Source organism: Emys orbicularis, chromosome 2 (genome assembly GCF_028017835.1).
Source record: "Emys orbicularis isolate rEmyOrb1 chromosome 2, rEmyOrb1.hap1, whole genome shotgun sequence".
In the NCBI taxonomy this organism is placed as follows: domain Eukaryota; kingdom Metazoa; phylum Chordata; order Testudines; family Emydidae; genus Emys; species Emys orbicularis.
Window position 1 is genome coordinate 253,217,475 of NC_088684.1, and position 27,887 is coordinate 253,245,361.

Below are 27,887 nucleotides of genomic sequence, written 5' to 3' on the forward strand. Positions count from 1 at the left end.
GACCTCACTTGGAAGTCTATTCCAGTACTTAACTATCATTATAGTTAGAAAGTTTTTCCTAATATATAATCTAAATTTCCTTTGCTGCAAACTAAATTGACGACTTCTTGTCCTACCTTCAGTGGTGATGGAGAACAATTGATCACTGTTCTCTTTGTAACATCCCTTAATATGTTTGAAGACAGAGTAGAGCAGAGCAGTTACCTCCCACATCATGCTTCTGGCACTCCTACTAATACATCCCAGAATTATATTTTTCTTTTTTTGCAACTGAATCACATCATTGGCTCATATTAAATTTGTGATCCACTATAATCCCCAGATCCTTTTCTGCAATACTACTGCTTAGTCAGTTATTCCCCATTTTGTAGTTGTGCATTTGGTATTTCCTTCCTCAGTGTAGTAATTTGCATTTGTCTTCATTACATTTCATCTTGTTAATTTCAGACCAATTCTCCTATTTATCAAGATCATTTTGAATTCTAATCTGTCCTCCAAAGTGTTTGCAACCCCGCCCAGCATGGTGTGTGTTCTGCAAATTTTATAAGCATAGTCTCCACTCGATTATTCAAGTAATTTAATGAAAATATTGAATAGTATTGGACCCACGACAGACCCCTACAGGATCCCATTAGAAACATCCTCACAGTTTGAGAGCAAATCATTGATAAGTACTCTTTGAGTACGATTTTTGAGCCAGTTGTACACCCACATTATAGTAATTGCATCCAGATCACATTTCCCTATTCTAAATATGCCATATGTCCTAAAACATTCAGGAATATCTCTGAAAGCATCTGAAATAGGTTTTTAAAAAAAATCTTGTTGTGTTCTTTGTTGTGGCCATTCTGCTTTTAATCTCTCTTGTAGGTATGGAAAAGTTGAAGCCACTCGAATGTTGCTGGAGAAAGGGAAATGTAATCCAAACCTACTGAATGGACAACTTAGCTCTCCTCTTCATTTTGCTGCTGGAGGAGGACATGTTGAAATTGTGAAAATTCTTCTAAACCATCTGGAAATTGACAGAGTAAGATACCTTTGTAACTGGAATGATTTTTACCTACAGTTGCAGCACACACTTACAATATCTCTCATATATTATATGTCTCCAGTTCCCAAGGTAAAAACAAATAAATGCAGTTTAGTTCTTAATTGTCTCTTAAATTAAATTTAAAAGGACATACATTTTAAACTCCCAAATTCCAGTTGTACAATTATCATAGGAAACTCCATCTTAAAACTTAATCTGCCCAAACGTACAGACTGATTTATATTTGCCCCCTTTGTCAACTGTACTTTAACTGGATTTTACTAGAGATTTTAGTCTAAACTCTCACTGTCTTTTGTAAAATTCCTATTAATTATGAAGACGTAAATTCCTCAGTCTCTGGGTTTTGCTTGAATTGCACATTTCTATTACTTATCTAGTTAAAAGTCTTTTTTTATTATTATTATTGCTATCGAATCGATAGGCTCCAATCAGGGCTAGGCTGCATTGTTCTAGGTGCTCTGTAGACACATAGAAAGAGACAGTGCCTGGCCCTATAAGAGCTTGTAGTCAAAAAAAAGCCAAGAAGTAGATAAAGAGGAGCAGAGCAGGATATGTCCAAGAACAAGCAAAGTGGTCACACTTATAAGAGATGTGTGGTGTTAGTTCCTCTCTTTTCTGCAGCATACAAAGGGTAGAAAGAGGGAAGCAATCAAATTCTGCACCATTTTTGTATACATTTGTTGTATATACATACTGTGTCCAATAACAAATGCACATAGGGTGATGAAAATGTACAGATGGAAAATACATTATAGGACTGAAGTTATAACCCCATCAAGTGGGGCAGTAGTTTTGGTTGTTAGTTATATTACATTTAATTTACTGATAATAAGTAAGTTGTATATAAAAGGAAGTATTTCTTCACACAATGCAGTCAACCTGTGAAACTCCTTGCCAGAGGATGTTGTGAAGGCCAAGACCATAACAGGGTTCAAAAAAGAACTAAATAAATGCATGGAGGATAGGTCCATCAATGGCTATTAGCCAGGATTGGCAGGAATGGTGTCCCTAGCTTCTGTTTACCAGAAGCTGGGAATGAGCGACGGGATGGATCACTTGATGATTACCTGTTCTGTTCATTCCCTCTGGGGCACCTGGCACTGTCCACTGTCGGAAGACAGGATACTGGACTAGATGGACCTTTGGTCTGACTCAGTAGAGCCATTCTTCTGTTTTTCTGTATGGGAACTTCAAACCCCCCTCTCCACCACCAGCACAACCACAGAAGATCTATGACTATGCATTTTACTCTATATGTAGAATATATGTCACAATGCACAGTAGCACAAAATTAGAATACTAAAATTCTATTTTAAATGGAGTCAAATTGGTGCTTATGTAATAAATGACTGACAGCGCTGACTAGAATAAGATTTAGTGTAAGCAAGCTCTATGCAAGGTTTTTCATACAATTCTGCCAACACCTCAATCTTGGCCTGCAAACACACCTGCTCTTCTTAGCCCAGTGATTTCCTGTGGAGAGGCTGCCAGAAACAGATAAAATAAACAGAGAAATACAATTAATGAAAAGTATTTAAACAATCAAACTTCTGAACTCTATGAACAAGGGAGGTTTTTAATTAACATTATTGAAAATCCCAGATATTTTAGTTATCTTCAAAACTTGTTAACATTTACCTTTCTAGATTGAAAACTATATTTATGCCAGGCTTTCTGTTCATATTTGTAGCACATTACTGATCAACAAGGAAGATCCCCATTGAATGTCTGCGAAGAGAGCAAACAAAATGATTGGGAAGAAACAGCAAAACTGCTGAAGGAAGCCATAAATAAACCTGTATGTGTTTACCTTTTAAACAGTTTAGTAGTCATATTTTAAAGTCTTAGAAAATGTATACAGAGTGGAAAACCAAGGCATGTGGTAGGTCCACATATAGCAACGATAGTCTACAGGACACGTACTCTGCATGTATTTAGATTTTTGGTGTGAAATGAACATTTGTCATTTTAAATGTTTGTATCTTGTACCTATGGCTCTTCAGCTGTGTGCAAGATTTTAAAATGTAATATTTTGATTTCTGGAAGTATAAAATAGCACAAATTCTACTGCCACTACTGATCATTCTACCACTGTTTTCTTTTGTATGTATACCAGCATTTTATATATTGATACAGTCTGCTGATATGTTGTTTTTAAGCGCATTTTCATTTGACTTTCAGTGTTACTGAAGAAGGAACTGATCCCTCTCATTTTGCCTTATAAAGCAGTTGTTCTAAGCTCTGAGCATAAGAGATGTTATTGCCTTCTAATATAATCAGATTAATACAGTAAAACTAAATATTTGGTAATTGAAGTTACTACAGTAGAAGTGGGAGCAAGTGCTATAGTTAAGATTGCAAATGTTTTCCATTCTAACCTCATTTTCAGTCAATCATAATTTTCCAAGACATTCACCTTTCTGGCTAAAAGTTTCCAGGCTTGGTCTCTGAATTTTTTGGGGAAAGGCTAAGCAGAGGGGAGATGGGGAAATACACTGCTATTATAATAAATTTTTGCAACTTTTTTTTAAACCGCTAAAGCATTGAAAGATAAGATAAGAAGTTTAAGCTCTCAGTTCAGCTTGGTACTTAAGCACATGAATAGTCCCATTGACTTAAATGGGATTATTTACGGTATACATAAAAGTTAGTCACGTGCTTAAAGCATGGCTGTAGTGAGACATGTTCTGCACCCACAATCCAATGAAGTTAATGGGAGTTTTGAGTAAAAATTAGTAGTAGTAGTAGTGCCTAAAGGTCTCAAGTAGATTGGGGGTCACCTTGTGCTAGGAGCTGTACAAACATATAATAAATTAAGGCCTTTGCCCCCAAAGAGTTTAGGGCCTAAAAGATAAGACTTAAAGGATAAGTGAAACAAATTAGGGGGATGGAGGGAGGAAAAGGTAACAATAAGATGTTTTAATATAAACTAGTTGTGTGCATAATTCATAGTCAATCAGTAGTAGTAATCACATAATGCATGTGGCAGGATATATGTAGGCACTTAGCCCCAGATTTTTGAAGGTATTTATGCATTGTTCTGCTCAGCATTGCAACACCTAAATACCTTTAAAAATCTGCACCTTAGCTACTATGGTAATGGGCACGGTATAGAAATGTAAAGAGAGACAATGCTATATGGTCTCGGAGGCCCCACAGATCTGTGAAGGGTTTTCTGATCCAAGATAAATTATAAAAGAATTCTGCAAAATTATTTTTCTCAAAATGTAAATGCTGCTAAATTGGATTAAAAATTGATGTTTGTGGAAATGAAAGCAATAGAAGAGTGGGATTTTAACTTATGATTAATTTGTCTCCCATTTTTTTAATGATATTTTTGCCATAGTATGAGAAGGTACGGATTTATCGAATGGATGGGTCATATCGTTCTGTTGAGTTGAAACATGGAAACAATACTACTGTACAGCAGATAATGGAAGGAATGCGTCTGTCTCAAGAAACACAGCAGTACTTCACTATTTGGATTTGTTCTGAGAACCTTAGTAAGTAGTTAGAGAACTTATAACATTGTTGGAGTTATTGTTTTGGATTTTGTTTTTTTTTTCAATTTATTTTTGTAAATGTCTTGCTAAAGTTAAAAAGGACACAAGCAAGACTGGTACACCAAACAATAATCTTGCCAGCTTTCTTTAGTCATACTCATTGTCCTGTCATTTTCTGCATTGCTGAGTCATTCTTGAGACCTTTAAAAAACTTATGAGAATTTTGCTCACTGTAGTGCAGAGAGGCAATTGCGAAAAACCTAGACATGACTAGATTGATAAAGAGTTGGCTGTTAGTTAGACGAGACTTTGGAGCTGAGCAGTGTTGAGTTTTTGGGGTTTTTTGGGGTTTGCTGGGTTTTTTTTAACACCTAGAAAAAAAATTCTTTAAAAACACACTTTTTTCAGTAGCTTAGATTTGGTGCCTGTCTTGTATGTTTTTTTAAATAGTGGTTCTCATTGGAAAGAAGGGAAAAGATTGTGCACCATGAAATATCTTACAGTTCTGTAATACCATCTGTGAGAAAATCATCTTGAATGCCTTCTAGAACTTTAAACCATTGAGATCGGTGGAGCTGCTGCAGTAGTCTGCCTGGCCACCCTCCACAAAGAGAACTAGATGTAGATGCCTGAAGAGACAACACAGGACTTCTGTGGGAGCTGCTGGATACCTAGTGCTTTTGACAATCATGTCACTTATTAAGGTGCTTAAGTATGGACTTTGCAGCCTGGTTTTAGGCACCCACTCTTAAAATCTTTGCCTGCAAATATAGGGCCAAATCCTTCAAACCTTGCTCACATAAATGAGCCATACTCATATATGCAACTTATTCAACTTCAGTGGAATTATTCATATGAGTAATAATTAAAGGACTGGACTTACGTTATCTATGCATATGTTGCATTAATTATTTGAGATCATAAAGAGTTTGTAATTTTTAAAGCATTCTAGTTTAGCCCTGTAAGCCAGTGGGCCATCTCACCGTGCATCAAAAGAACTCTCAACAGCCACAGGACTTCAATACCTTTTTTTTTTTTTTTCCAGACACTAAATTTTTTATTTCTCTCAAATAAAACAACTTAACTTAATTTCCAGATGTAAATCATGTCCTTTCCCCTGGCCCGTGGTCTCTTGTGGGAGCTACTATTTCCTGCAGCTCTCACTTCTCAGGTCCTCTGCCTGGGTGTTAATTCAAGTCTGTGTGCTCCCTTCTGCAAGGAGGAAAGCTGCCGCAGAGTTGCACTCCTAGAACATCTGCTTGGGAGCTAAGGAGAGCCCATCTGCTCCCTTCTTGTCTTGATACCTGAAATCATGCTGCCCTTTGCATCCCAGCAGGACTGGCACTTAGTTTCAGTCTTCTATCATATGATCCCTGGACTTTATTCCCATCACCTGGGAAGGTGAGCTGAGCCTGGCACAGAGTGCAGCTGAGCCCCATCCCCCTTAAAGGGCTTCCTCACCCTGTGACAGTCCTTAGTACATACTTTATTTCCTGATTCTAGCATTATGTATTATGAGATACTTTTTATGACTATTTAGTCTGCTTAAATGTGTACTAAGGTACATTTGATTACCTCAACTTATTTCATATGTATAATAAATTCATGTAGTCAATGTTGCACTAACCTTTTTTTAAAAAAATTATACAAGTTCTCAGCTATATTTAGCACAGGAAGCATCCTTATTCCTATTGCTAGCTTTTTCATACAATTTAAGACTCCTCTTGGATTAAAGTCATATGTACAGTATATATCTTTGTAATTCTTTTTCTTTAGCAACATTCATGCCATCTCTTTCCAACCAGATTTCAAAAAGATAGGTAGAAACATGCATAAGCTGTAGTCAGTCATTATTATGCCTACTTGTCAGAAAAGGTTGTAAACAACATTACTGTGACAAGGTTGCTATGGGGCTCATTTGTAATGTCAATTAAATGTGAGAAACTATCATTATGATTTCAACTGCTTCAAATTGGGTTAGATTCACTGCTTGTGGTAGTGTAAGGAAAAAAGTTGTGCATTAAGAATTCAACACTTCAGTGCTGCTTTCTTCTTTTTATATCTGGAATTTAAAATATGATGAGTGTGTGTTATAGTTGAAATTGTTTTAAATAATGCTTTTCTTCAGTTTTTCTGTCTGACCATTTTCTCCCAGTTTCACCACTGTTTCTTAACTTCCCTTTATGAACAACCAGTAGAAAACTGTATGGGCCCACCAGCAGACATACAAATGCAGAGCTGCAGTCCTTGAGATGAAAGGAGCCTGGCTGAGTGATGATGTCTTGATGCTTGTCTCCCTTTTAGAGCAGGGCAAATAACTGATTTTATGATTCTCTGGCATTTCTGAAAAAATGTGGGGAAAGTATCAGTTTGGATGAAACCAAATTTGAAAATTCAGAAAATTTCAGCAAACTGAAAAAGTCACTTGTGGGTTTAGCAAAATGTTTAGTTCAACCCAAAACATTGTGTTTCTGGGCATTATTAAAGTGCTAGATTCACAAAATAGGAGAGGAAAAGGAGGTAGTAGTGCCTCCGTAATGAGCTTTAGCCCAATGATTAGGGCATTCACCTGGGATGTGAGACACCTGAGTTCAGATCCCCCCACCTCTGCCTAAAGTGGAGAAGGGAATTGAACTTGGGTCTCCTACACTATAGGAGAGTCCCCTAGCCACTGGGCTATGGGATATTCTAATATGGGTCTCTCAGTCTTTCCTGTTGAAGCTGTTCCACTGTGCATAAATAATTAAATAGTAATTGGAGAAGGAACATGAACTTGGATTTCCCAGATGAGTGCGCTGATCACCAACCTAGAGTCATTTCGCTCTTTCTCTCTGGCCCAGTGACTGTTTGTTTGTTTATACCAAGTGGAACAGCTAGTTTCCAAAAATTAAAAAAAAAAATCACCCAGCTCTAGTCCCTTACCTTCCGAGTGTGTGTTCCATCTTATTTTGCCCAAAATACTGAGATGTTTTATTTGCTGTACAGGGAAATATTACTGATTTGTTAAGTTTTTGTTATCAACAAATAATTATATGAAACATTCATAATTTTCCAAATTAGACTAAGTAGTATTTGAATTTTCAAAAAAAAATGAAGACTCCATGTAATGAACTGTATAGTACAGATTTAAACCAAGATGCTCTGTGAAAATACTTTGAGAAATCAGCTTGTTTCTGCTTTCCTATTTAAGCAACTAATGGTCATCTTACGTTAGATAATGAAAATCTAACAAGAAAACTATGACAGGTTATGATGTTTTTAATTGTAGAGGGTTTTGAATGTGGGAAGGACAAATCAGAAGTTGCAGAAGAGGGAGAAGATTTTAAGTGGGCAGTAGCTGTGCAGAAGTGAGGGAGAGTTGAGTAGTGGGGAGCTAGAAGACAGGTAAGCACTAGGAAGATCATGAGGGAAAGGAGGATAGGCAGATGGGTTGCCTGAATGTAGCTGCAGCTGTGTGCTGGTTAGCACAAGGATCTAGATCTGTAGATCAGCCTCAATAAGAGTAGGGAAGCAGGAAAAACTGCATGGTTACAGCATGTTGGGATCATGATGCTTTACAGACCATAGAAAGGGCACAGCCTCTATCCTGAAACAATTACAGTCTATAAAATGGCAAAAATGTTTCTAAAACAAACCGAAGATATATTTTCCTGTCAAGACCTGAGTTCTGGACTCTTATTTCTCCTAAAATAACTGCTACAATCACTAGCTAATACAATCATTAAAGCCTAGTAGTTAATGTAGTTCCTTACCCTGAATTAGACATCTGTGATTCCACAGGCACTAGCAGAAGGAACCGATTCAGAAGCAATAAGAGGAAATTATTTTAAATGTTTTATTTGATGTGGTGTTTTGGCCCAATCCTGCAGTCCTTACCACAGCCTTTTACTTGTAGTTTTAAGGTCCACCCATATGTTTCATTACAAACTTAAATTTTTAAAGTTACTTTTTTTTTTTAAAAAGAATTTCAGTTCACTTTTGAGAAGCTGAACATAATTCAAGCATGCATTTACTGAATTATTGGTGTGGCCTCTGCTGTGATAAATTTGTCACCATGTTTGCGACCTTTTATATACGGTAAAAAGAAAACAGTTCTTTGTTTGAGAAAAGCGAATTCTCAGTTCTTACATTTTGGTATAGCATTCATTTGAGCATCTATGTGCTTGATTCCCCTGTTTATTATTTTAAATGAAAAGTTGTTATTTTCCAGGCCTCCAGCTGAAGCCATATCATAAACCTTTGCAGCATGTTCGTGACTGGCCTGAAATACTCACTGAACTGACAAACTTGGATCCTCAAAGGGAAACCCCACAGCTTTTCCTGAGGAGGGATGTGAGACTTCCTTTGGAGGTTGAAAAAAAGGTCTGCATTAGAAGTGCTAATATCAAATACAGGTGCAGAAACAGAAACCTTTATCAGCCAGGAGTATGTTAATTAGAATGTCAATCCATTAGTCTGTTTTAGAACTTAAATAAATTTTGGGATCCCCTTCCCATCTGACCAATAAGAAAGGGAAAGAAGTTGCAAACTACAGGTTCAGAACCCATGACTTTAGATCATATTTAAACCTGTTAGAAAACATTAGTAGGTCTAAGAGTATCTGTCAGTTAAAGTGATTTGTTCTTCTGCCTGTGTGCATGTAGGGCCTAATCCAACTCCCACTGAAGACTAAAGGAAAGAGTCCTGTTGATTTTGATAGGAGTTAGATCAAGCCTGTAATTCCTGTTAATAATTGTGGGACAGGACAATGGTAGAATAGGCCTCTGACTTTTTACAATTCTAAGGTTTATTCTCCTGTTATTTATTGAAATTGCAGAAAATCACTTACATTCCAAACAAATGTATTGTCAATAATAATAATAAAATAGTACTAAGCGAGCTCCTATAAACAGCAGTTTCTCATCAATGCTATTCCTCCAATAGAATAAAGACTTGTCAGAGTATACTCCTAAGCAATTAAACTTAATCACAAAACAGACAATATTGTTTATGGATTGGAACCTTAGTTAAGCCAATCAGATTTTCCTCCAGTCCTGCCTTCTTTCTAGTACCCTTACTCATTCTGAGTAATTTTCTTCTTACAAATAGTTCATTGATATCTGTGAGATTACTCTCAGAGAAAGGTGGTACTACTTGGCAAGAGTAAGGGTGGTAAAAACTGGTCATAAATAGATAGTATAGAGTGAGAAAATAGATTTTTTTTTGTCAACAGTGTAAAATGTTTTTTGGCTTTTATGGGTTTGATGTGATTTTGATTTGGCGTAGTGTGGTATTCAGTTGTAATTTATGTATGTTAGATCAGAAAATGGAAATACTTGCATATCAATATTTATGAATCATAGCATTTATTCTTCTTCTAGACCAAATAAAATACACATTTCAGTTAAACAAGATCATATCTTTGTCTCCAGTAAAAAGTTATACTTAGTTTGTAAAAGGAAAATTACATTTAAACATTTTGATTAAAATGTTTAAAATTTATATTTTTAAACAGATTGAGGATCCACTGGCTATTCTTATCCTGTTTGATGAAGCCAGATATAATTTGCTGAAAGGCTTCTATACTTCACCTGATGCCAAACTGATCACACTGGCAAGTCTGCTGCTACAAATAGTCTATGGAAATTATGAGAGTAAGAAACACAAACAAGGTTTCCTAAAGTGAGTGAGTATTTAAACTGAGATTGTTTTGTTTTTAATATGAAATGTTTAATATAAACTGTTTCAACTATTTCCAAGTAAACTGCAGGTGTGTTGTATTAACTAGAAATTAAACACTATCATTGACCTCCAGTATGTGGAGTACAGCTTCAGAACTGTGCATATTGGTCTAGCCACTTAATTCCCATATCAATAATGTGAGCTGTGCATCAAATCCACTGCATCTGGGACTAAAAGTGTATCCTATGTGACTAGTTTGCAAAATTTAAGAGCTAGAGGACTTAGTGTTTTTCAGTGGGTATGTTATAATTTAAAAGAACAAAAATTTTAGTCAATTTTATTAATTGGTGCTAAACTATCACATTCTTGTAACCTTGAGCTGTGGTTTTAGTGGGGTGATGAGGCAGCTATTGTATAACCCATTATACAAGAAACTGATTTCCCATTCATATTTACTATGGCAGCTTCCGATGTATACATTACCAAGGGGGTGAGGGCCTGATCCTGCAAATCCTTATTCATGCGAATAGTGCTGCTGAAGTGAATAAGACTACTTGCATGTGTAAGGGTTCCACACAGGAATAAGAGTTTACAGGATTAAGACCTAAGAATACCACCTTTTTGAACAAAATTGTTTAGAATATGCAAAAAAAGAAACCCATTGCTGTATGCTATCTATACAGATTATGCAAAGAAGTTTGAATATGGGTTTTAGATGTCTTTTAAAAATTGGAAGGCAGATCCTACTGATGAAGATGCCAGAGTTTATGTTCCTTGCTAAGTCAAGTGTAAAGTATAATGAGGCAGGCCAAAAAAGAATTTGAAGAGCAACTATCAAAAGACACCAAAAAAACAGCAATTTTTTTTTAAAGTACATCAGAAACAGGAAGCCTGCCAAATAATCAGGGGGGCGACTGGACGATCAAGGTGCTACAGGAGCACTCAAGGAAGATGTTGCAGTAACAGCTGTTACGGAGAAGTTAAATGAATTCTTTGCATCAGTCTTCATTGTAGAGGATGTGAGAGAAATTCCCACATCTGAGCCATTCTTTTTAGGTGACAAATATGAGGAACTGTCCCAGATTGAGGTATCAATAGAGGAGGTTTTGGAAGAAATTGATCAATTAAACAGTAATAAATCACCAGGACCAGATGGTATTCACCCAAGAGTTCTGAAGGAATTCAAATATGAAATTGTAGAATTACTAACTGGTATGTAACCTGTTGCTTTAAATAAATAAATAAATAGAATAAATAAATAGCTCTGTACCAACTGGCTGGTGAATAACTAATGTAACACCAATATTTTTTTTTTTAAAGGCTCCAGAGGCAATCCTGGCAATTACAGGCCAGTAAGCCTAACTTAAGTACCAGATAAATTGGTTGAAATGATAGTAAAGAATAGAATTATCAGACACTTAGATGAACATAATATGTTGGGTAAGAGTCTATCTGGCTTTTGTAAAGGGAAATCATGCCTCGCCAATCTATTAGAATTCTTTGAGAGGGTCAACAAACATTTGGACCAATAGATATAGTGTACTTGGACTTTCAGAAAGCCTTTGACAAGGACCCTCACCAATGACTTAAGCAAAGTCGGCTGTTATCAGATAAGAGGGAAGGTCAGCTCATGGATCGGTAACTGGTTAAAATATAAGAACCAAAGAGTAAGAATAAAAGGTCAGTTTTCATAGTGGACAGAGGTAAATAGCAGGGTCCCCCAACGATCTGTACTGGGACTAGTGCTGTTCAACATTTTCAGAAATGATCTGGAAAAAGGTGTAAACAGTGAGGTGACAAAGTTTCCAAACAATATAAATGTACTCAAGATAGTTAGTAAAGCTGACTATGAGGCTGACTATAAAGAGTTACAACAGGATCTCACAAAACTAGGTGACTGGGCAACAAAATGGCAGTAATTAAATAAATGAAAAGTAATGCACATGGGAAAACATAATCCCAATTTATACATACAAAATGATTGGGTCTAAATTAGCTGTTACTACTCAAGCAAGACATCTTGGAGGCATTGTGGATAATTCTCTGAAAACATCTGTTCAATGTGCAGCGGCAGTCAAAAAAGCTAACAGAATGTTAGGAAGCATTATTAAGGGATAGATAATAAAACAGAAGATATCATAACACCATTATATAAACCCATGGTATACCTACACCTTGAATATTGCATGCAGTTTTGGTTGCATCTCAAAAAATATGTATTAGAATTGAAAAATGTACAGAGGGGGCAACAAAAATGATCGTGGTGTGGAACAGCTTCCATATGAGAAGAGACTAAAAAAACTGGGACTGTTCATCTTAGAAAAGAGCCAACTAAGGGGGATATGATAGAGGTCTATAAAATCATGAATGGTATGGAGAAAGTGAATAAGGAAGTGTTATTTACCCCTTTACATAACACAAGAAGCAGTGGTCATGCAGTGAAATTAATAGGCAGCAGGTTTAAAATAAACTAAGGAAGTATTTCTTCACACAACGCATAGTCAATCTGTGGAATTCGTTGCCAGGGGATGTTACAAAGTCCAAAAGTATAACTGTGTTCAAAAAAAGAATTAGATGAGTTCATGGAGGATATGTCCATCAATGGCTATTAGCCAAAATGGTCAGGAATGCTACCTCATGCTCTTGGTGTCCCTAAACCTCTGACTGCCAGAAGTTGGGATTGGATGCCAGGGTATTGATCACTCAATAATTGCCCTGTTCTGTTCATTCCCTCTGAAGCATCTGGCCCTTGCCGCTGTTGGAAGACAGGATACTCTGCTAGATGGACCATTGGTCTGACCCAGTATGGCTATTCATATGTTCTTGGGTGTGAGGGAAACAAGGAACATTTTTTCTGAATCTTGAGAAAACTCATTTTCACTTTACTTTGTGTTCGCTTTTTATTCCTGCAAGACAGACAGACATGATTTTTGTTTATATTTTATGTTTTGCTATACTTGATTTAGAACAAGTGCATGTATTTAGCAAAAGATCTGTCCTTTCAAATCTGTAACTTTAATAATGTTCCCTTCCTTAATATTGGTGATTTGATAACAGTTTTTGAAATTTGGGTATCCTGTACTGTCCAAGCTTTCTTTTCATTGTTTTCAGACCATAATATTTGCAGGTGGTGAAAAAACTTTTCAGGACAGAAGAACACTACATCTAAACTGATGATATTGCCTGTACTGATTGTGCATAAAAAGAAATTAAGAGCTTTCTTTTGTAAACCAAGTGACTAATGTGCACCGATGGATTTTTGCACCTATACCCTTGATTTCAGGTCATTTGTAACAATTGGAAGTTAATGAGACAAAGGGTATGTCTACACTACGGGATTAATCCGAATTTATAGAATTCGAATTTTGGAAACAGATTGTATAAAGTCGAATGTATGCGGCCACACTAAGCACATTAATTCGGCGGTGTGCGTCCATGTACCGGGGCTAGCGTCGATTTCCGGAGCGTTGCACTGTGGGTAGTTATCCCATAGCTATCCCATAGTTCCCGCAGTCTCCCCCGCCCATTGGAATTCTGGGTTGAGATCCCAGTGCCTGATGGGGCAAAAAACATTGTCGCAGGTGGTTCTGGGTACAGCCTCACCCCTCCCTCCATGAAAGCAACGGCAGACAACCGTTTCGCGCCTTTTTTCCTGCGTGAACACAGCAGACGCCATACCACGGCAAGCATGGAGCCCGCTCAGCTCAAGACAGCAGTCATGAACATTGTAAACACCTCGCGCATTATCGTGCAGTTTATGCTGAACCAGGACCAGAAAAACGAGGCAAGGAGGAGGCGGCGACGTCAGCGCGGTGACGAGAGTGATGAGGACATGGACATGGACATGGACACAGAATTCTCTCAAACCGCGGGTCCCGGCGCTTTGGAGATCATGTTGTTGATGGGGCAGGTTCTATCCATGGAACGCCGATTCTGGGCCCGGGAAACAAGCACAGACTGGTGGGACCGCATAGTGTTGCAGGTGTGGGACGATTCCCAGTGGCTGCGAAACTTTCGCATGCGTAAGGGCACTTTCATGGAACTTTGACTTGCTTTCCCCTGCCCTGAAGCGCCAGAATACCAGGATGAGAGCAGCCCTCACAGTTGAGAAGCGAGTGGCGATAGCCCTGTGGAAGCTTGCAACGCCAGACAGCTACCGGTCAGTCGGGAATCAATTTGGAGTGGGCAAATCTACTGTGGGGGCTGCTGTCATGCAAGTAATCAAAGCAATCATTGAGCTGCTGCTACGAAAGGTAGTGACTCTGGGAAATGTGCAGGTCATAGTGGATGGCTTTGCTGCAATGGGATTCCCTAACTGTGGTGGGGCGATAGATGGAACCCATATCCCTATCTTGGCACCGGAGCACCAGGGTACCCAGTACATAAACTGCAAGGGTTACTTTTCAATGGTGCTGCAAGCACTGGTGGATCACAGGGGACGTTTCACCAACATCAACGTGGGCTGGCCGGGAAGGGTTCATGATGCGCGCATCTTCAGGAACACTACTCTGTTCAAACGGCTGCAGCAAGGGACTTACTTTCCGGACCAGAAAATAACCATTGGGGATGTTGAAATGCCTATAGTTATCCTTGGGGACCCAGCCTACCCCTTAATGCCATGGCTCATGAAGCCATACACAGGCAGCCTGGACAGGAGTCAGGAGCTGTTCAACTACAGGCTGAGCAAGTGCAGAATGGTGGTGGAATGTGCATTTGGCCATTTAAAAGGTCGCTGGCGCACTTTACTGACTCGCTCGGACCTCACCCAAACCAATATCCCCATTGTTATTGCTGCTTGCTGTGTGCTCCACAATCTCTGTGAGTGTAAGGGGGAGACGTTTATGGCGGGGTGGGAGGCTGAGGCAAATCGCCTGGCTGCTGATTACGCGCAGCCAGACACCAGGGCGATTAGAAGAGCACACCAGGAAGCGCGGCGCATCAGAGAAGCTTTGAAAACCAGTTTCATTACTGGCCAGGCTACCGTGTGAAAGTTCTGTTTGTTTCTCGATGAAAACCTGCCCCCTTTATTGACTCATTCTCTGTAGGCAACCCACCCTCCCCCTTCGATCACAGCTTGCTTTCAAAGGAAATAAAGTCACTATCGTTTAAAAATCATGTATTCTTTATTAATTGATTATAAAAAGAGGGAGAGAACTGACAAGGTAGCCCAGGTGGGGTTTGGGAGGAGGATCGGAGGGAAGGAAAAGGCCACTAAAAAAAGGTTAAAATAATGACAGCCTTTTGCTTGGGCTGTCCACTGGGGTGGAGTGGGAGGGTGCACAGAGCCTCCCCCCCCGCCCCCCCGCGTTCTTACACGTTTGGGTGAGGAGGCTATAGAACATGGGGAGGGGGGAGGGGGGTTATACAGGGGCTGTAGCGCCAGTCTGTGATCCTGCTGCCGTTCCTGAAGCTCCACCAGATGCCGGAGCATGTCTGTTTGCTCACGCAGCAGCCCCAGCGTTGCATCCTGCCTCCTCTGATCTTCCTGCCACCACCTCTCATCTCGAGCGTCCCTCATGTCCTCACGTTGGTCCCTCATGTCCTCACGTTGGTCCCTCCTGTCCTCACATTCACTGGCATCTTTCCTATACTTTGAAACCGTGTCCTTCCACTCATTCAGATGAGCTCTTTCATTGCGGGTGGATTCCATGATTTCCGCGAACATCTCGTCTCGCGTCCTCTTTTTCCGACGCCTTATCTGAGATAGCCTTCGGGACGGAGGAGGGAGGCTTGAAAAATTTGCAGCTGCTGGAGGAAGGGAAAAAAGGAGAGAATTTTTTAAAAAGATACATTTTACAGAACAATGCTTATACTCTTTCACGGTGAACAACACTATTCACATTACATAGCACATGTGATTTCTGTGCAAGGTCGCATTTTGCCTCTTAATATTGAGTGCCTGTGGCTTTGCTGCTAGAGATCACAGACGCAGGTCTGGGCAACAGAATTCGGCTTGCATGCAGCCATGGTAAGCCATTGTCTTTCGGCTTCTGCGTCCTCCTTTCCCACATACCAAGCAAAGCCCGTTGAGTGCTGCAGTTTTCCTGTTAACCTTTAGCAGCAGAAAACAAACTAACTCCCCCCCCATCCAATTCTCTGGGATGATCGCTTTATCCTTCCCCCCCACCGCGTGGCTGGTATCAGGGAAGATCTCTGCTAGCCACACGTGAAAAGCTTAGCGCCAAACTCCCCGCCCCCCCCTCCTCCCCCGCCGCGCTTGGCTTACTACAGGGAAGGATTTCTTTTCAGCCACAAGCAAACAGCCCAGTAGGAAGGGCCACCTCTGTCCCCTTAATTAAATTCCCATATTTCAACCAGGTTACCATGAGCGATATCACTCTCCTGAGGATTACACAGCGAGATAAAGAACAGATGTTGCTTGAATGCCAGCAAACACCGGGACCATTCGCTGCCAGGCTTTGTCATGCAATGATACCAGATTACTTGCTACTAGCATGGCGTGGTCAAGTGTCCTACCATGGAGGACGGAATAAGGCTGCACTGCCCAGAAACCTTCTGCAAAGACTTTTGGAGTACCTCCAGGAGAGCTTCATGGAGATGTCCCTGGAGGATTTCCGCTCCATCCCCAGACACGTTAACAGACTTTTCCAGTAGCTGTACTGGCCGCGAATGCATCCCAAGTCCTCAGGGCAAATTAATCATTAAAAAACGCTTGCTTTTAAACCATGTTTTATATTTTAAAATGTAAACTCACCTGAGGTCCCTTCCATGGGGTCATGGTCTTGGGTACTGGCTTGGAAGGGTACTTCAGTCAGGCTGAGAAAAAGATCCTGGCTGTTGGGGAGAACGGAGTGCTGTGTGCTCTCCGCAAGCTCGTCCTCCTCCTCCTCCTCTTCCCCGTCCGCAGAATCCTCAGGTGTGGCTGATGAGATTACCCCCGCCTCGGAATCCACGGTCAGAGGTGGGGTAGTGGTGGCGCCCCCCCCCCCCCCCCAGAATTGCATGCAGCTCAGCGTAGAAGCGGCATGTCTGCGGCTCTGACCCGGAGCGACCGTTTGCCTCCTTTGTTTTCTGATAGGCTTGTCTGAGCTCCTTGACTTTCACGCGGCACTGCTCTGAGTCCCTATTGTGGCCTCTCTCCATCATGCCCTTGGAGATTTTTTCAAAAGTTTTGGCATTTCGTCTTTTCGGACGAAGTTCTGCTAGCACTGAATCCTCTCCCCATATAGCGATCAGATCCAGTACCTCCCGTACAGTCCATGCTGGTGCTCTTTTTCGATTATCGGCCTGCATGGTTATCTGTGCTGATGAGCTCTCTGTGGTCACCTGTGCTCTCCTGTGCTGGGCAAACAGGAAATGAAATTCAAATGTTCGCGGGGCTTTTCCTGTCTACCTGGCCAGTGCATCCGAGTTCAGATTGCTGTCCAGAGCAGTCACAATGGTGCACTGTGGGATAGCTCCCGGAGGCCAATACCATCGAATTGCAGCCACACTAACCCTAATTCGAAATGACAATATCGATTTTGGCGCTACTCCGCTCATCGGGGAGGAGTACAGAAATCGATTTTAAGAGCCCTTTATTTCGAAATAAATGGCTTCGTTGTGTGGATGGGTGCAGGGTTAATTCGATTTAATGCTGCTAAATTCGAATTAAACTCATAGTGTAGACCAGGCCAAATTCTCAGCTGTGCTGAGTTTATACTTGATGCAACTGAGAAAAATGGGGAGGGAAAAAGCTGACTGTAAGCTGAAATGGCCCCCATCATAATTTAGAGCTACTAATGGGAACCACTGTACTGGGCTAGGATCAGGCAGAGCATCATGCGCTCCATCCCACTCCTAGAATCCCTCACCCCTGCACCACCCACAGTGCAGGGTAGGTAGAAACAGGTAGTGTAGCATCAACTACACTGGCTGTACACAAGCTAAGGATTCCACTTGGTCAGTGGGAAACCTTGGCTGCCCCTTTAGGAAAGCTTTTCAGCTGCTGAGATGACAATAGAGCAGCTTGAATTGGGGCTGACAGTCTATCCCAATATTTGATACTTAAAGATATTAGTATTGCCATGCTGGAAGACACTGCCTTGTGTCCAGTACTTTGCTCAGTGATGGAAAACTAGGTAATATTTTGGCTTTTTTCTTTTTAGTGAAGAAAATCTTAAATCCATAGTACCCATCACCAAACTAAAAAGTAAGGCTCCTCACTGGACAAATAGGATACTTCATGAATACAAGGTAAGAATATTAACAGTATCCCCCAGGTCCTGGAAATCCTGTCTTAAAATCTTTAGTTATTTTTCTGTTCTGCATTATAACAATAGTAATATACAAAGCCAGAAATGTAGGAAGGCTAAAAATTGATAGTGAATCATTCTTTTTACTGATTCAGTAGTCCATTTTTTATTTTTTTATATTCAAGTAAAATATACTGTACCTTGAAACAACATAGCTTAGTACTGAGCTGTCTGAACATTTTTACTGATTATAAAATTAAAAGTTGATTTGTTTGTCAGTAAATTGTATCACTGAAGTCATAATCTGTTTTTTTTACTTTGATGCCAGCCAGCTAACTGTGCTTAAAGGGGCACTGTCAATTTAGTTTAGGCATAAAGTATAAGTCAGAAGAGTGTAAGTTTGTGAAACCTAATAGAAATGTTTTCAATGCTTTAAAAAAAAAAAAAACAGTTCTGAATTTCTGACAAATTGAGACTGTTTGTCATGGGCTCATCTGAACGAGGGCACATCTCATGAAGTGAGTTCCTTTTAATTTTACCAAAGTCAATTGATAGCTAACTCAAGATGGCCATCTGGGCTTTAAATTACACAAAGTAAAACAAACTAGTCTTTTGCTGACTCAATCAAAAGGTGTAGTCAGAGTTAGGTCCCTGATCAGGCCGAGCTTTTGAATGAAGACAAGGGAGATCATTCCTCCTTTTTTTCCTAGGTTCACCCAGAACTGCACCTTAGAGGAAATGGCCAGTCCTTTTTTCCTTCCCTGATGGGCCCTGATTGGATTCTACCTGCTCCCAGCCCTTCTCACTGCTGGAGGGCCAATTCATAGATTCTAGGACTGGAAGGGACCTCGAGAGGTCATCGAGTCCAGTCCCCTGCCCGCATGGCAGGACCAAATACTGTCTTCTAGACCATCCTGGATAGACATTTATCTAACCTACTCTTAAATATCTCCAGAGATGGAGATTCCACAACCTCCCTAGGCAGTTTATTCCAGTGTTTAACCACCCTGACAATTAGGAACTTTTTCCTAATGTCCAACCTAAACCTCCCTTGCTGCAGTTTAAGCCCATTGCTTCTTGTTCTATCCTTAGAGGCTAAAGTAAACAAGTTTTCCCCCTCCTCTTTATGACACCCTTCTAGATACCTGAAAACTGCTATCATGTCCCCTCTCAGTCTTCTCTTTTCCAAACTAAACAAACCCAATTCTTTCAGCCTTCCTTCATAGGTCATTTCTCAAGACCTTTAATCATTCTTGTTGCTCTTCTCTGGACCCTCTCCAATTTCTCCACATCTTTCTTGAAATGCGGTGCCCAGAACTGGACACAATACTCCAGTTGAGGCCTAACCAGCGCAGAGTAGAGCGGAAGAATGACTTCTCGTGTCTTGCTCACAACACACCTGTTGCATCCCAGAATCATGTTTGCTTTTTTTCTCATTGGTTCCACCAGCAGCTGATCCTGGGTGACCTCTTTGTGCACTCTTAGGTCTGGACTCACTGCTCTTTTCCCCCAGAAGGACACTTTCTTCAGATGGGGTGCACGAAGGCTGCAGGGCCTCCCAACAGGGAGCATCAAATGCTTGATACATCCCATCACACTGCTATTAGGCTGTTATTCCAGGTGTGGCATCATTTCAGGATGATTGTCAGAAAAAGCCCTTCAAGAAAACCAGTTCCCACTTTGCCCTATTTGAAGAATGTGCATTGTTAAAACAGTTTCTTTTGTCACTTATTTGCTCTTTTAATTCTAGAGTCTCAGCTCTAGTGAAGGTATAAGTAAAGAGATGCATCACCTGCAACGCATGTTCTTGCAGAATTGCTGGGAAATTCCTACCTATGGAGCTGCTTTTTTCACAGGACAGGTATTCACCAAGGCAAGTTCAAGCAGTCATAAAGTCATCAGAGTCTACGTAGGAGTAAATGTAAAAGGACTGCATCTCCTCAATATGGAAACCAAGGTGAGGGTTAGCAGTTTTTACTGGCAGTTTACATAGAAGTTAAGAGCATGGGGAGTTTACTAAGTGCTGGTGATTTATTTCACATCTGAGTATTGAATTAAAATCTATGCATTTACAATCAATATGTGAAGTTTAAAAACTTCAAAAATATGGAATTTCAGCTTTAAATTCTTGGAAATTGAAATCCTAGTATTATGGCAGATGATTATTTAAAATTCAGTATTGTATATGCTGTACCCTTAACTGCATACCAGAACCTTATTTAGACAAAGTGGGGAAGGTTCACATTATAGTTCAGAAAATATTCTTAACATTTTGTACTTTTCACTGCAGGGTTTGCTTATCAGTCTAAAGTATGGTTGCTTTATGTGGCAGTTAGGAGATGCAGATACCTGTTTTCAAATCCATAGTCTGGAAAACAAAATGAGCTTCATAGTGCATACCAAACAGGTAAGCATTGAAAAAATGTAGTTAAATACTGCAGTTCTATTAGAATTCTAGAGGGAGTCAACAAACATGGTAAGGCTTATTCAGTGGATATAGTGTACTTGGACTTTAAGAAAGCCTTTCAGAAAGTCCCTAATCTATGGCTCTTAAGCAAAGTAAGCATTTATGATGTGACTGTGCCTGGTATCAGTCACAGCTGAGAATGCCACATTAAGGACAGACTGATTAAAAAAACAGAGCAGTCACGCCCCAAAACTGGTGGTTATTCTAACTTTAGAGTTCACCAAGCCAGTAACAAAAGTGAGCTCCTGTATCTCTACTTGGATTAACAAGAAGCCAAAACACATTCCCCTTAGGTAATCCACCCCCTATCACCACCGAGACATCTGGTCTTTATGATGAGAGGTTACTGAAAACCAGATTCATCATACATAAGATTTGTCTAATCCAAAAGGATCAGCCACTCCCCCAGGTCAATATATATACTTTAGATCTTACCAAATACCAGCTTGTAGCCAATCCTTTAGTAATTAAAAAATAAAGGTTTATTAATAAAAAGAAAAAAGGAGAGCTATTAAATGCTTAAAGGAATCATATACAAGTGCTTTCAAAGTCTATAGATCAAGTTCATAGCAGTGATGGTAAATCTGCTAACTTGTAATATGTCTGGTGGCTATAGTGGATCACAAACTGAATGACAGTCAACAGTGTGGTGCAGTTGCAAAAAAGGCTAATATCATTTTGGGGTGTATTAACAGGAGTATCATATGTAAGGCAATTGTCGTGCTCTACTTGGCACTCGTGAGGCCTAAGCTGGAGTACTGTGTCCAGTTCTGGGCACCACAGTTTAGGAAAGATGTGGACAAGTTGGAGAGAGTCCAGAGGAGAGGCACAAAAATGATAAGAGGTTTAGAAAACCTGACTTGTGAACAGAGGTTAAAAAAACTGGGCATGTTTAGTCTTGAGAAAAGAAGTTTGAAGGAGGGACCTAATACCAGCGCTTAACACATTTGAAGTCTGTTATAAAGAGGACTGTTATAAATTGTTTTCCATGTCCATTGAAAGTAAGACAAGAATTCATTGGCTTAATCTGCAGCAAGGGAAATTTAGGTTAGATATTAGAAAAAAATTTCTAACTATAAAGACAGTAAACCACTGGAATAGGCTTCCAAGGTTAGGTTTGGAATCCCCATTGTTGGAGGTTTTTAAGAACAGATTGGATAAACACCTGCCAGGGAGGGTCTAGATTTACTAGGGTCTACCTCAGCACAGAAGGCTGGACTTAATGACTTCTTGAGGCCTCTCCAGCCCTACATTTCTATGATTCTATAAGTATTCATCCATCATGTGTCAGGCCCCCTAAAACATGTTTGAATTAAAAATCATGAGATTATTTTATGATGAGAAATTTGGGTGATTCTTATTTACTTTCTGGTATTTGAGCCTTTAGAGTTCATGTTATCTAAAGTTTCTCTGCAACTATGAGGGTTAGAAAAAATTTAAAATGAAAGTTTTAAACTTAGTATCTCACCTAATCAAATGAATCCAAGAGTTGTGGTTTTAATAAAAATATTAAGTACCATGAGACACACAATAAAATCACGAGAGCTGGTAATTGCATTAGTAAAAGTAGCAGAGTTTGGGGATAGGTGAAATAAAGAGCTTTGAAAGCAATGTTACAAAGTTACTGTGTAGCAATTGATGGAATAAATTAACTCTGTGCTGTAGTGCTGTTATTGAGTAACGCTTTGACTGGAGTCAGTTTGGGAATACTTGCTTGACCACATACAGCTATGTTAGAGAATTTTGTGAGGAAATTACATATTTTGGTGTCTTACATGCTTCAGCCCTTTGCGTATCTAATATTATGGGGAGGAGAAAAAGGTTGATGCAGTACTTGAAAATAAGTGCCTCTTGAGATACAAGAGAAAGGTTGAGGGCTAGGAATAATTACAGTTCTTTTTCTCTCTCATTGCCTAAAATGATATATCTATGCTATAAAATAATTTGTTGTTGCAGTCACACCAACCTACTGTGGTATTCAGGCTGGTGCCACTAATCTTGAGAAAACTTATACTGATAATATTAGAAGGTGACTATAAGTCACACTTGATCCAGAAAAAATAGCTCTTTGCAAAACATAATAGCAATACAAATGTTTCTGTTAATTTTAAATCCCAGTATAAATTGCTGTTTTTAAAATATTTCTCTGTACTTTGTTTGCAACTCAAACACTGCCCCATTGAGAACCTGAAAGCAAAAAAGACTGAAAGTGAAAAGAACTAAAGTAAAGGTGATTTTCTTTTCACTGAGAGAAATAAAAGACAAACAGCATAAATAGTTGCAAGTGAACTGGATTTCTAAAATTCAATTTTAATCATCTAAAGTGTTAGCAACAGAGGTGGATAAATTTGTTTACCGTATATTTAAGTAGGCTGTGGGGGTTTTATCTGATAACTGGAAATCCTTGATATAACTTTTTCATTCCCCCCCCCCCCCCCCATATGTAGGCAGGTCTTGTCGTAAAACTGCTGATGAAATTAAACAGCCAGTTAATGTCTTCTGAACGAAATGAATGACAGCGATGGACAGTGATTATGCAACAGTGTTTTGTGATTAAACAGAAGTAATTTTGTTTTAATTAAAATAGAAGCCTTTCATGTGCATGAAAGTTTCTCAGAATGAAATATGTTGTGACATTTGTATAGATTTTGTACAGAAGCTGCATGGGTTATTTTTTTAAAAAGTATATCTATTTTTATAAAGAGATTTTCTTCAATATAAGCTATTCTAATTTTTGAGCTAAACCACAAGAAGAAAGATATTGAGATTAAAATGTAAAATAAAGTGTGCTCTTGTTCCTAACAGATTATGGAGAATTCAAAGTGCCTTAAACCAATCCCTAATATATCTGTTATTAATCTACTTGTGATAGTGTAGAATTCAGTGAAACCTGTACAAATAACAACCTTTAATAGGCAACCTGCTCTCTTAAGAGACTTCCAAAGGTATTCCCAGATATATTGAGTAAAATTCTTCTCCGCTTCAATTAGAAGGGTCCCGTGAATGATCCTGTCAGTTTCCCTGTGTGTTTTTAATTTGATGTTCAATACATTTTATAGTTAAGACTTGATTTAATTTCAAGTTTAAATATTTTTTTTCTTATGTACCAGTATTATTTTAGAATACTGCCTCAGAACAGCTATCAGGAAATACATTTTTAAATCTTTTCAGGATCAGATTAAATGTTTAGCATATTTAATGTTTTGAAACTAGTGGATAATTACTTTGCAATGCAATACCCTGTTTACATAATTACTGCTTATGTAATAATTACTGGATTCCAACAAATTTATATTAAGTTTAATTACTGGATTGCAACAGGTTTGACTGAGTAATACTTTGTGCAGTAGGGACTTGAGTTGTTTCCATTAATTGAGTTTTCATGTTCATGTCTTACATGACTTTGTTGGGACTCCATAGAGTGGAAGATTTGCAGGATTGGGGATTTACAGTGTAGAGATAGAAACTGGACATCCATAGAGCTGTTTACTAAGGATTCGATTTTGCTCTCATTAGTGTCAGTGGGAGCAGGAGGAGGCTCTAATATGATCTTGTTAATATAATATGATGGAATAATTGTTTTCTTTTCAAATATTAAGTCTGGAAACTGTATAATTTTAAAGAGACTTAGGGACAGATTCTGACAGCCTTTGATGCTGTCAGAATGTGCCCTAAACAAGCAAATGTACATTTGCTTAACATGACAGTAATTAAAGTAAAATTGCTACATATTTTAATCTTCCTATTGTATATTAATTAGGTTTATTTTTATGAACAGTATCGTATGAACATTTTAAATCATCAAATGGAGTCTGAAATATATCTTTATACCACAAACTACTACCCTGTTATACTAACCTCTGAACTTTCAAGGGGGTGCTGTAGGGTTTTAACTTCAGCTCCCACTGACTTTAATGGGAATTGTGTGGCTAAAACCATGTGCAATATTTTGTGGTAAAGTTAAATATTTGCACTTGCCTCTAAAATGAAAGTTAAACAATTCAATGCCAGGCACTGTAGCACTTTGCAGTACTTTCATCTTTGCATTCAAACTTCTCTGAATCCCCAAATCAGTACATTTTAACAAATTATAAAGTACTCTGTGGGCAATTTTTTAAAATGCATGCAGGAAAAAATCTGTACTATAGAATTTTCTTTAAAGACATACCTAAACTATGTGAGCTTCATTGGCATGCAGTTAATTGTAAATCTTCCTAGATTGATTGTATTGCCTTTTATCAGAAGTGAATAGTACAGCAAATGCTAAATTAATGCACAGCTATCACTTGGCTTTAATGTCAGAATATCTTCTTTTATAACAAGCACTTGTTAGAAAACTAGAAGTGTATAATGTTACAAACTGTATATACAAATAAGTGTCATAGTTGCATATTTAACAATAAAATTAATAAACCTTACTGCTATACATTATTTATATCTAATAAATTGCTTGTTTGCAAAAATGGCCTTTTAAATATCCCAGCCAATATGAAAGATGCATTTTTCTTTCTAAATAAATATTGAGTAACTTAACACAACACATGCTATTTTCAGAGAACTAGATTCTGCCACTATTTCTCGTATTCATAAGTTGTTTGGGAGCCTCCCTCTGGTCATCTGTAATAGAGCGTAACTATATAAACAGAATAGCAGTTATATGCTATTTCCTATCATAGAATCATAGGACTGGAAGGGACAGTGAGAAGTCGTCTAGTCCAGTCCCCTGCACTCATGGCAGGACTAAATATTATCTAGACCATTCCTGACAGGTGTTTGTCTAACCTGCTCTTAAAAATCTCCAATGATGAAGATTCCACAACCTCCCTGAGCAATTTATTCCAGTGCTTAACCACCCTGACAGGAAGTTTTTCCTAATGTCCAACCTAAACCACCCTTGCTGCAATTTAAGCCCATTGCTTCTTGTCCTATCCTTAGAGACTAAGGAGAACAATTTTTCTCCTTCCTCCTTGTAACAACTTTTTATGTACTTGAGAACTGTTATCATGTCCCCTCGGTCTTCTCTTCTCCAGACTAAACAAACCCAATTTTTTCAATCTTCCCTCATAGGTCATGTTTTCTAGACTTTTAATCATTTTTGTTGCTCTCGTCTAGATTTTTTCCAATTTCTCCACATCTTTCCTGAAATATGGCACCCAGCACTGGACACAATACTCCAGCTGAGACCTAATCAGCATGGGGTAGAGTGGAAGAATTACTTATCGTGTCTTGCTTACAGCACTCCTGCTAATACATTCCAGAATGATGTTTGCTTTTTTTTGCAACAGTGTTACACTGTTGGCTCATATTTAGCTTGTGATCCACTATGACCCCCAGTTCCCTTTGTGCAGTACTCCTTGCTAGGCAGTCATTTTCCATTTTGTATGTGTGCGACTGATTGTTCCTTCCTAAGTGGAGTATTTTGCATTTGTCCTTACTGAATTTCATCCTATGTACTTCAGACCATTTCTCCAGTTTGTCCAGATCATTTTGAATTTTAATCCTATCCTCCAAAACACTTGCAACCCCTCCCAGCTTGGTATCATCTTCAAATGTTATAAGTGTACTCTCTATGCCTTATCTAAATCATTGATGAAGATATTGAACAGAACGGGACCCAGAACTGATCCCTGCGGGACCCCACTCCATCCATGCATGCAGCTAAAACTCTTGTCAAAACTCTCACCATCTTGCATCTCAGTTACTGCAACATCCTTCTCTCTAGCCTTGACAAATGTGTAATCTTGCTTCTCTCATGTCCAGTCAGAATGCTGCTGCAAAGATCACTTTTCTAGCCCATCGCTTTGACCATGTTACCCTTCTCTTTGAATTGTTCCACTGGCTTCCTGTCTGCATCGCATCAAATATAAGCTGTTTGTATTCACTTTTAAGGTCCTTTACAACTAATCCCCACCCTACCTATCATCTCTCATTCACTGTCAAGCTATTGATGCTTGCCTCTGATCAGATTGCTAGTGTGCAGAGACCACTGCTTATCATGCTGGCCAGTATTGTCTCATTGTTTCCTCGTGCTCCCCCTTCTATCTATATCTTATCTGTTGTGTCTTGTTTTATACTTAGATTGTAAGCTGTTTGAGGCAAAAAACATCTTTCTGTTCTGTATTTGTACAACACAGTGGAGTCCTGGTCCATGAGTAGGTCTCCTAGGCACTATGGTAATATGTACATATAATAAATAATAATGATATCCAATATCTTTATCAATGATCTGGAAGAAATATATAATTATTGGTAAAGTTTGCAGATGAATCAGATTAGTGGAGAGGTAAATAATGGGAGGTCAGATAGAGAGAGTAATTAATCACATAGTAAACTGGGCTTATTCAAACACCACATATTTTAATACCGTCAAATGCAAGATCATGCATCTCGGAACAAAAAATGATGATTACACTTACAGGATGGGGAACTGTATCCTGGAAAGCAGTGACTCTGCAAAGGACTCTAGGGATCATGATGGATAACCAACTGAACATGAATTCCAACTACAATGCTGTGTTACCTGCACAAAATTCTCTGTTACTCACACGCTCTAGGGGCACCCACCTTTACCCAGTTCCTAGGGCTCAAGGCGTAGCCCTCTTAATTTAGGCATCCACCCTTACCCCTGTTCCTAGGGCTCAGGGCATAACCTTACACTCTGGGTTTGCGGAGTCTTTTACCAGTTAAAGAGCCTTACACAGTAATATCCTCATTAACCTCTATTTATTAACAATCACCAAAACAGAATGCACACTCTAAGCATACAATGCTCACCACTCCCAATAAGGCAGATGAACTTTTTTTGATGGCCAGTCAGGATCAGGTCAGCTGGGGAACTCCAGCTTCTGCATGGTGTCATTAGTAGAGTGTTGAGGTCTGGTAGCTCTGATCTTGGGGCTGTGTCCTGGAGTTGGTTCCAGAGAACTTCCTTTTGGGCCACAGTTTATATAGTGAAACTTGAGTTCTGCTTAGCTATACCATAACCAATCATTTTACTAAACAACTTTCTA

At 39.1% G+C, this 27,887-nt stretch overlaps 1 protein-coding gene across 1 annotated transcript in view; it reads left to right on the plus strand.

Annotated features, from left to right (window-relative positions):
* KRIT1 (KRIT1 ankyrin repeat containing) overlaps nucleotides 1-23,393 on the plus strand; it is a 53,048-nt gene extending 29,655 nt beyond the window's left edge. Inside the window, exons 11-19 of the mRNA XM_065398698.1 lie at nucleotides 871-1,027; nucleotides 2,742-2,849; nucleotides 4,398-4,554; nucleotides 8,765-8,916; nucleotides 10,049-10,215; nucleotides 18,324-18,411; nucleotides 20,161-20,367; nucleotides 20,701-20,817; nucleotides 23,325-23,393. Of these exons, the coding sequence (XP_065254770.1) occupies nucleotides 871-1,027; nucleotides 2,742-2,849; nucleotides 4,398-4,554; nucleotides 8,765-8,916; nucleotides 10,049-10,215; nucleotides 18,324-18,411; nucleotides 20,161-20,367; nucleotides 20,701-20,817; nucleotides 23,325-23,393 (1,222 nt within the window). The remainder of the gene's footprint in view (nucleotides 1-870; nucleotides 1,028-2,741; nucleotides 2,850-4,397; nucleotides 4,555-8,764; nucleotides 8,917-10,048; nucleotides 10,216-18,323; nucleotides 18,412-20,160; nucleotides 20,368-20,700; nucleotides 20,818-23,324) is intronic.
* Nucleotides 23,394-27,887: the final 4,494 nt, after the last annotated feature.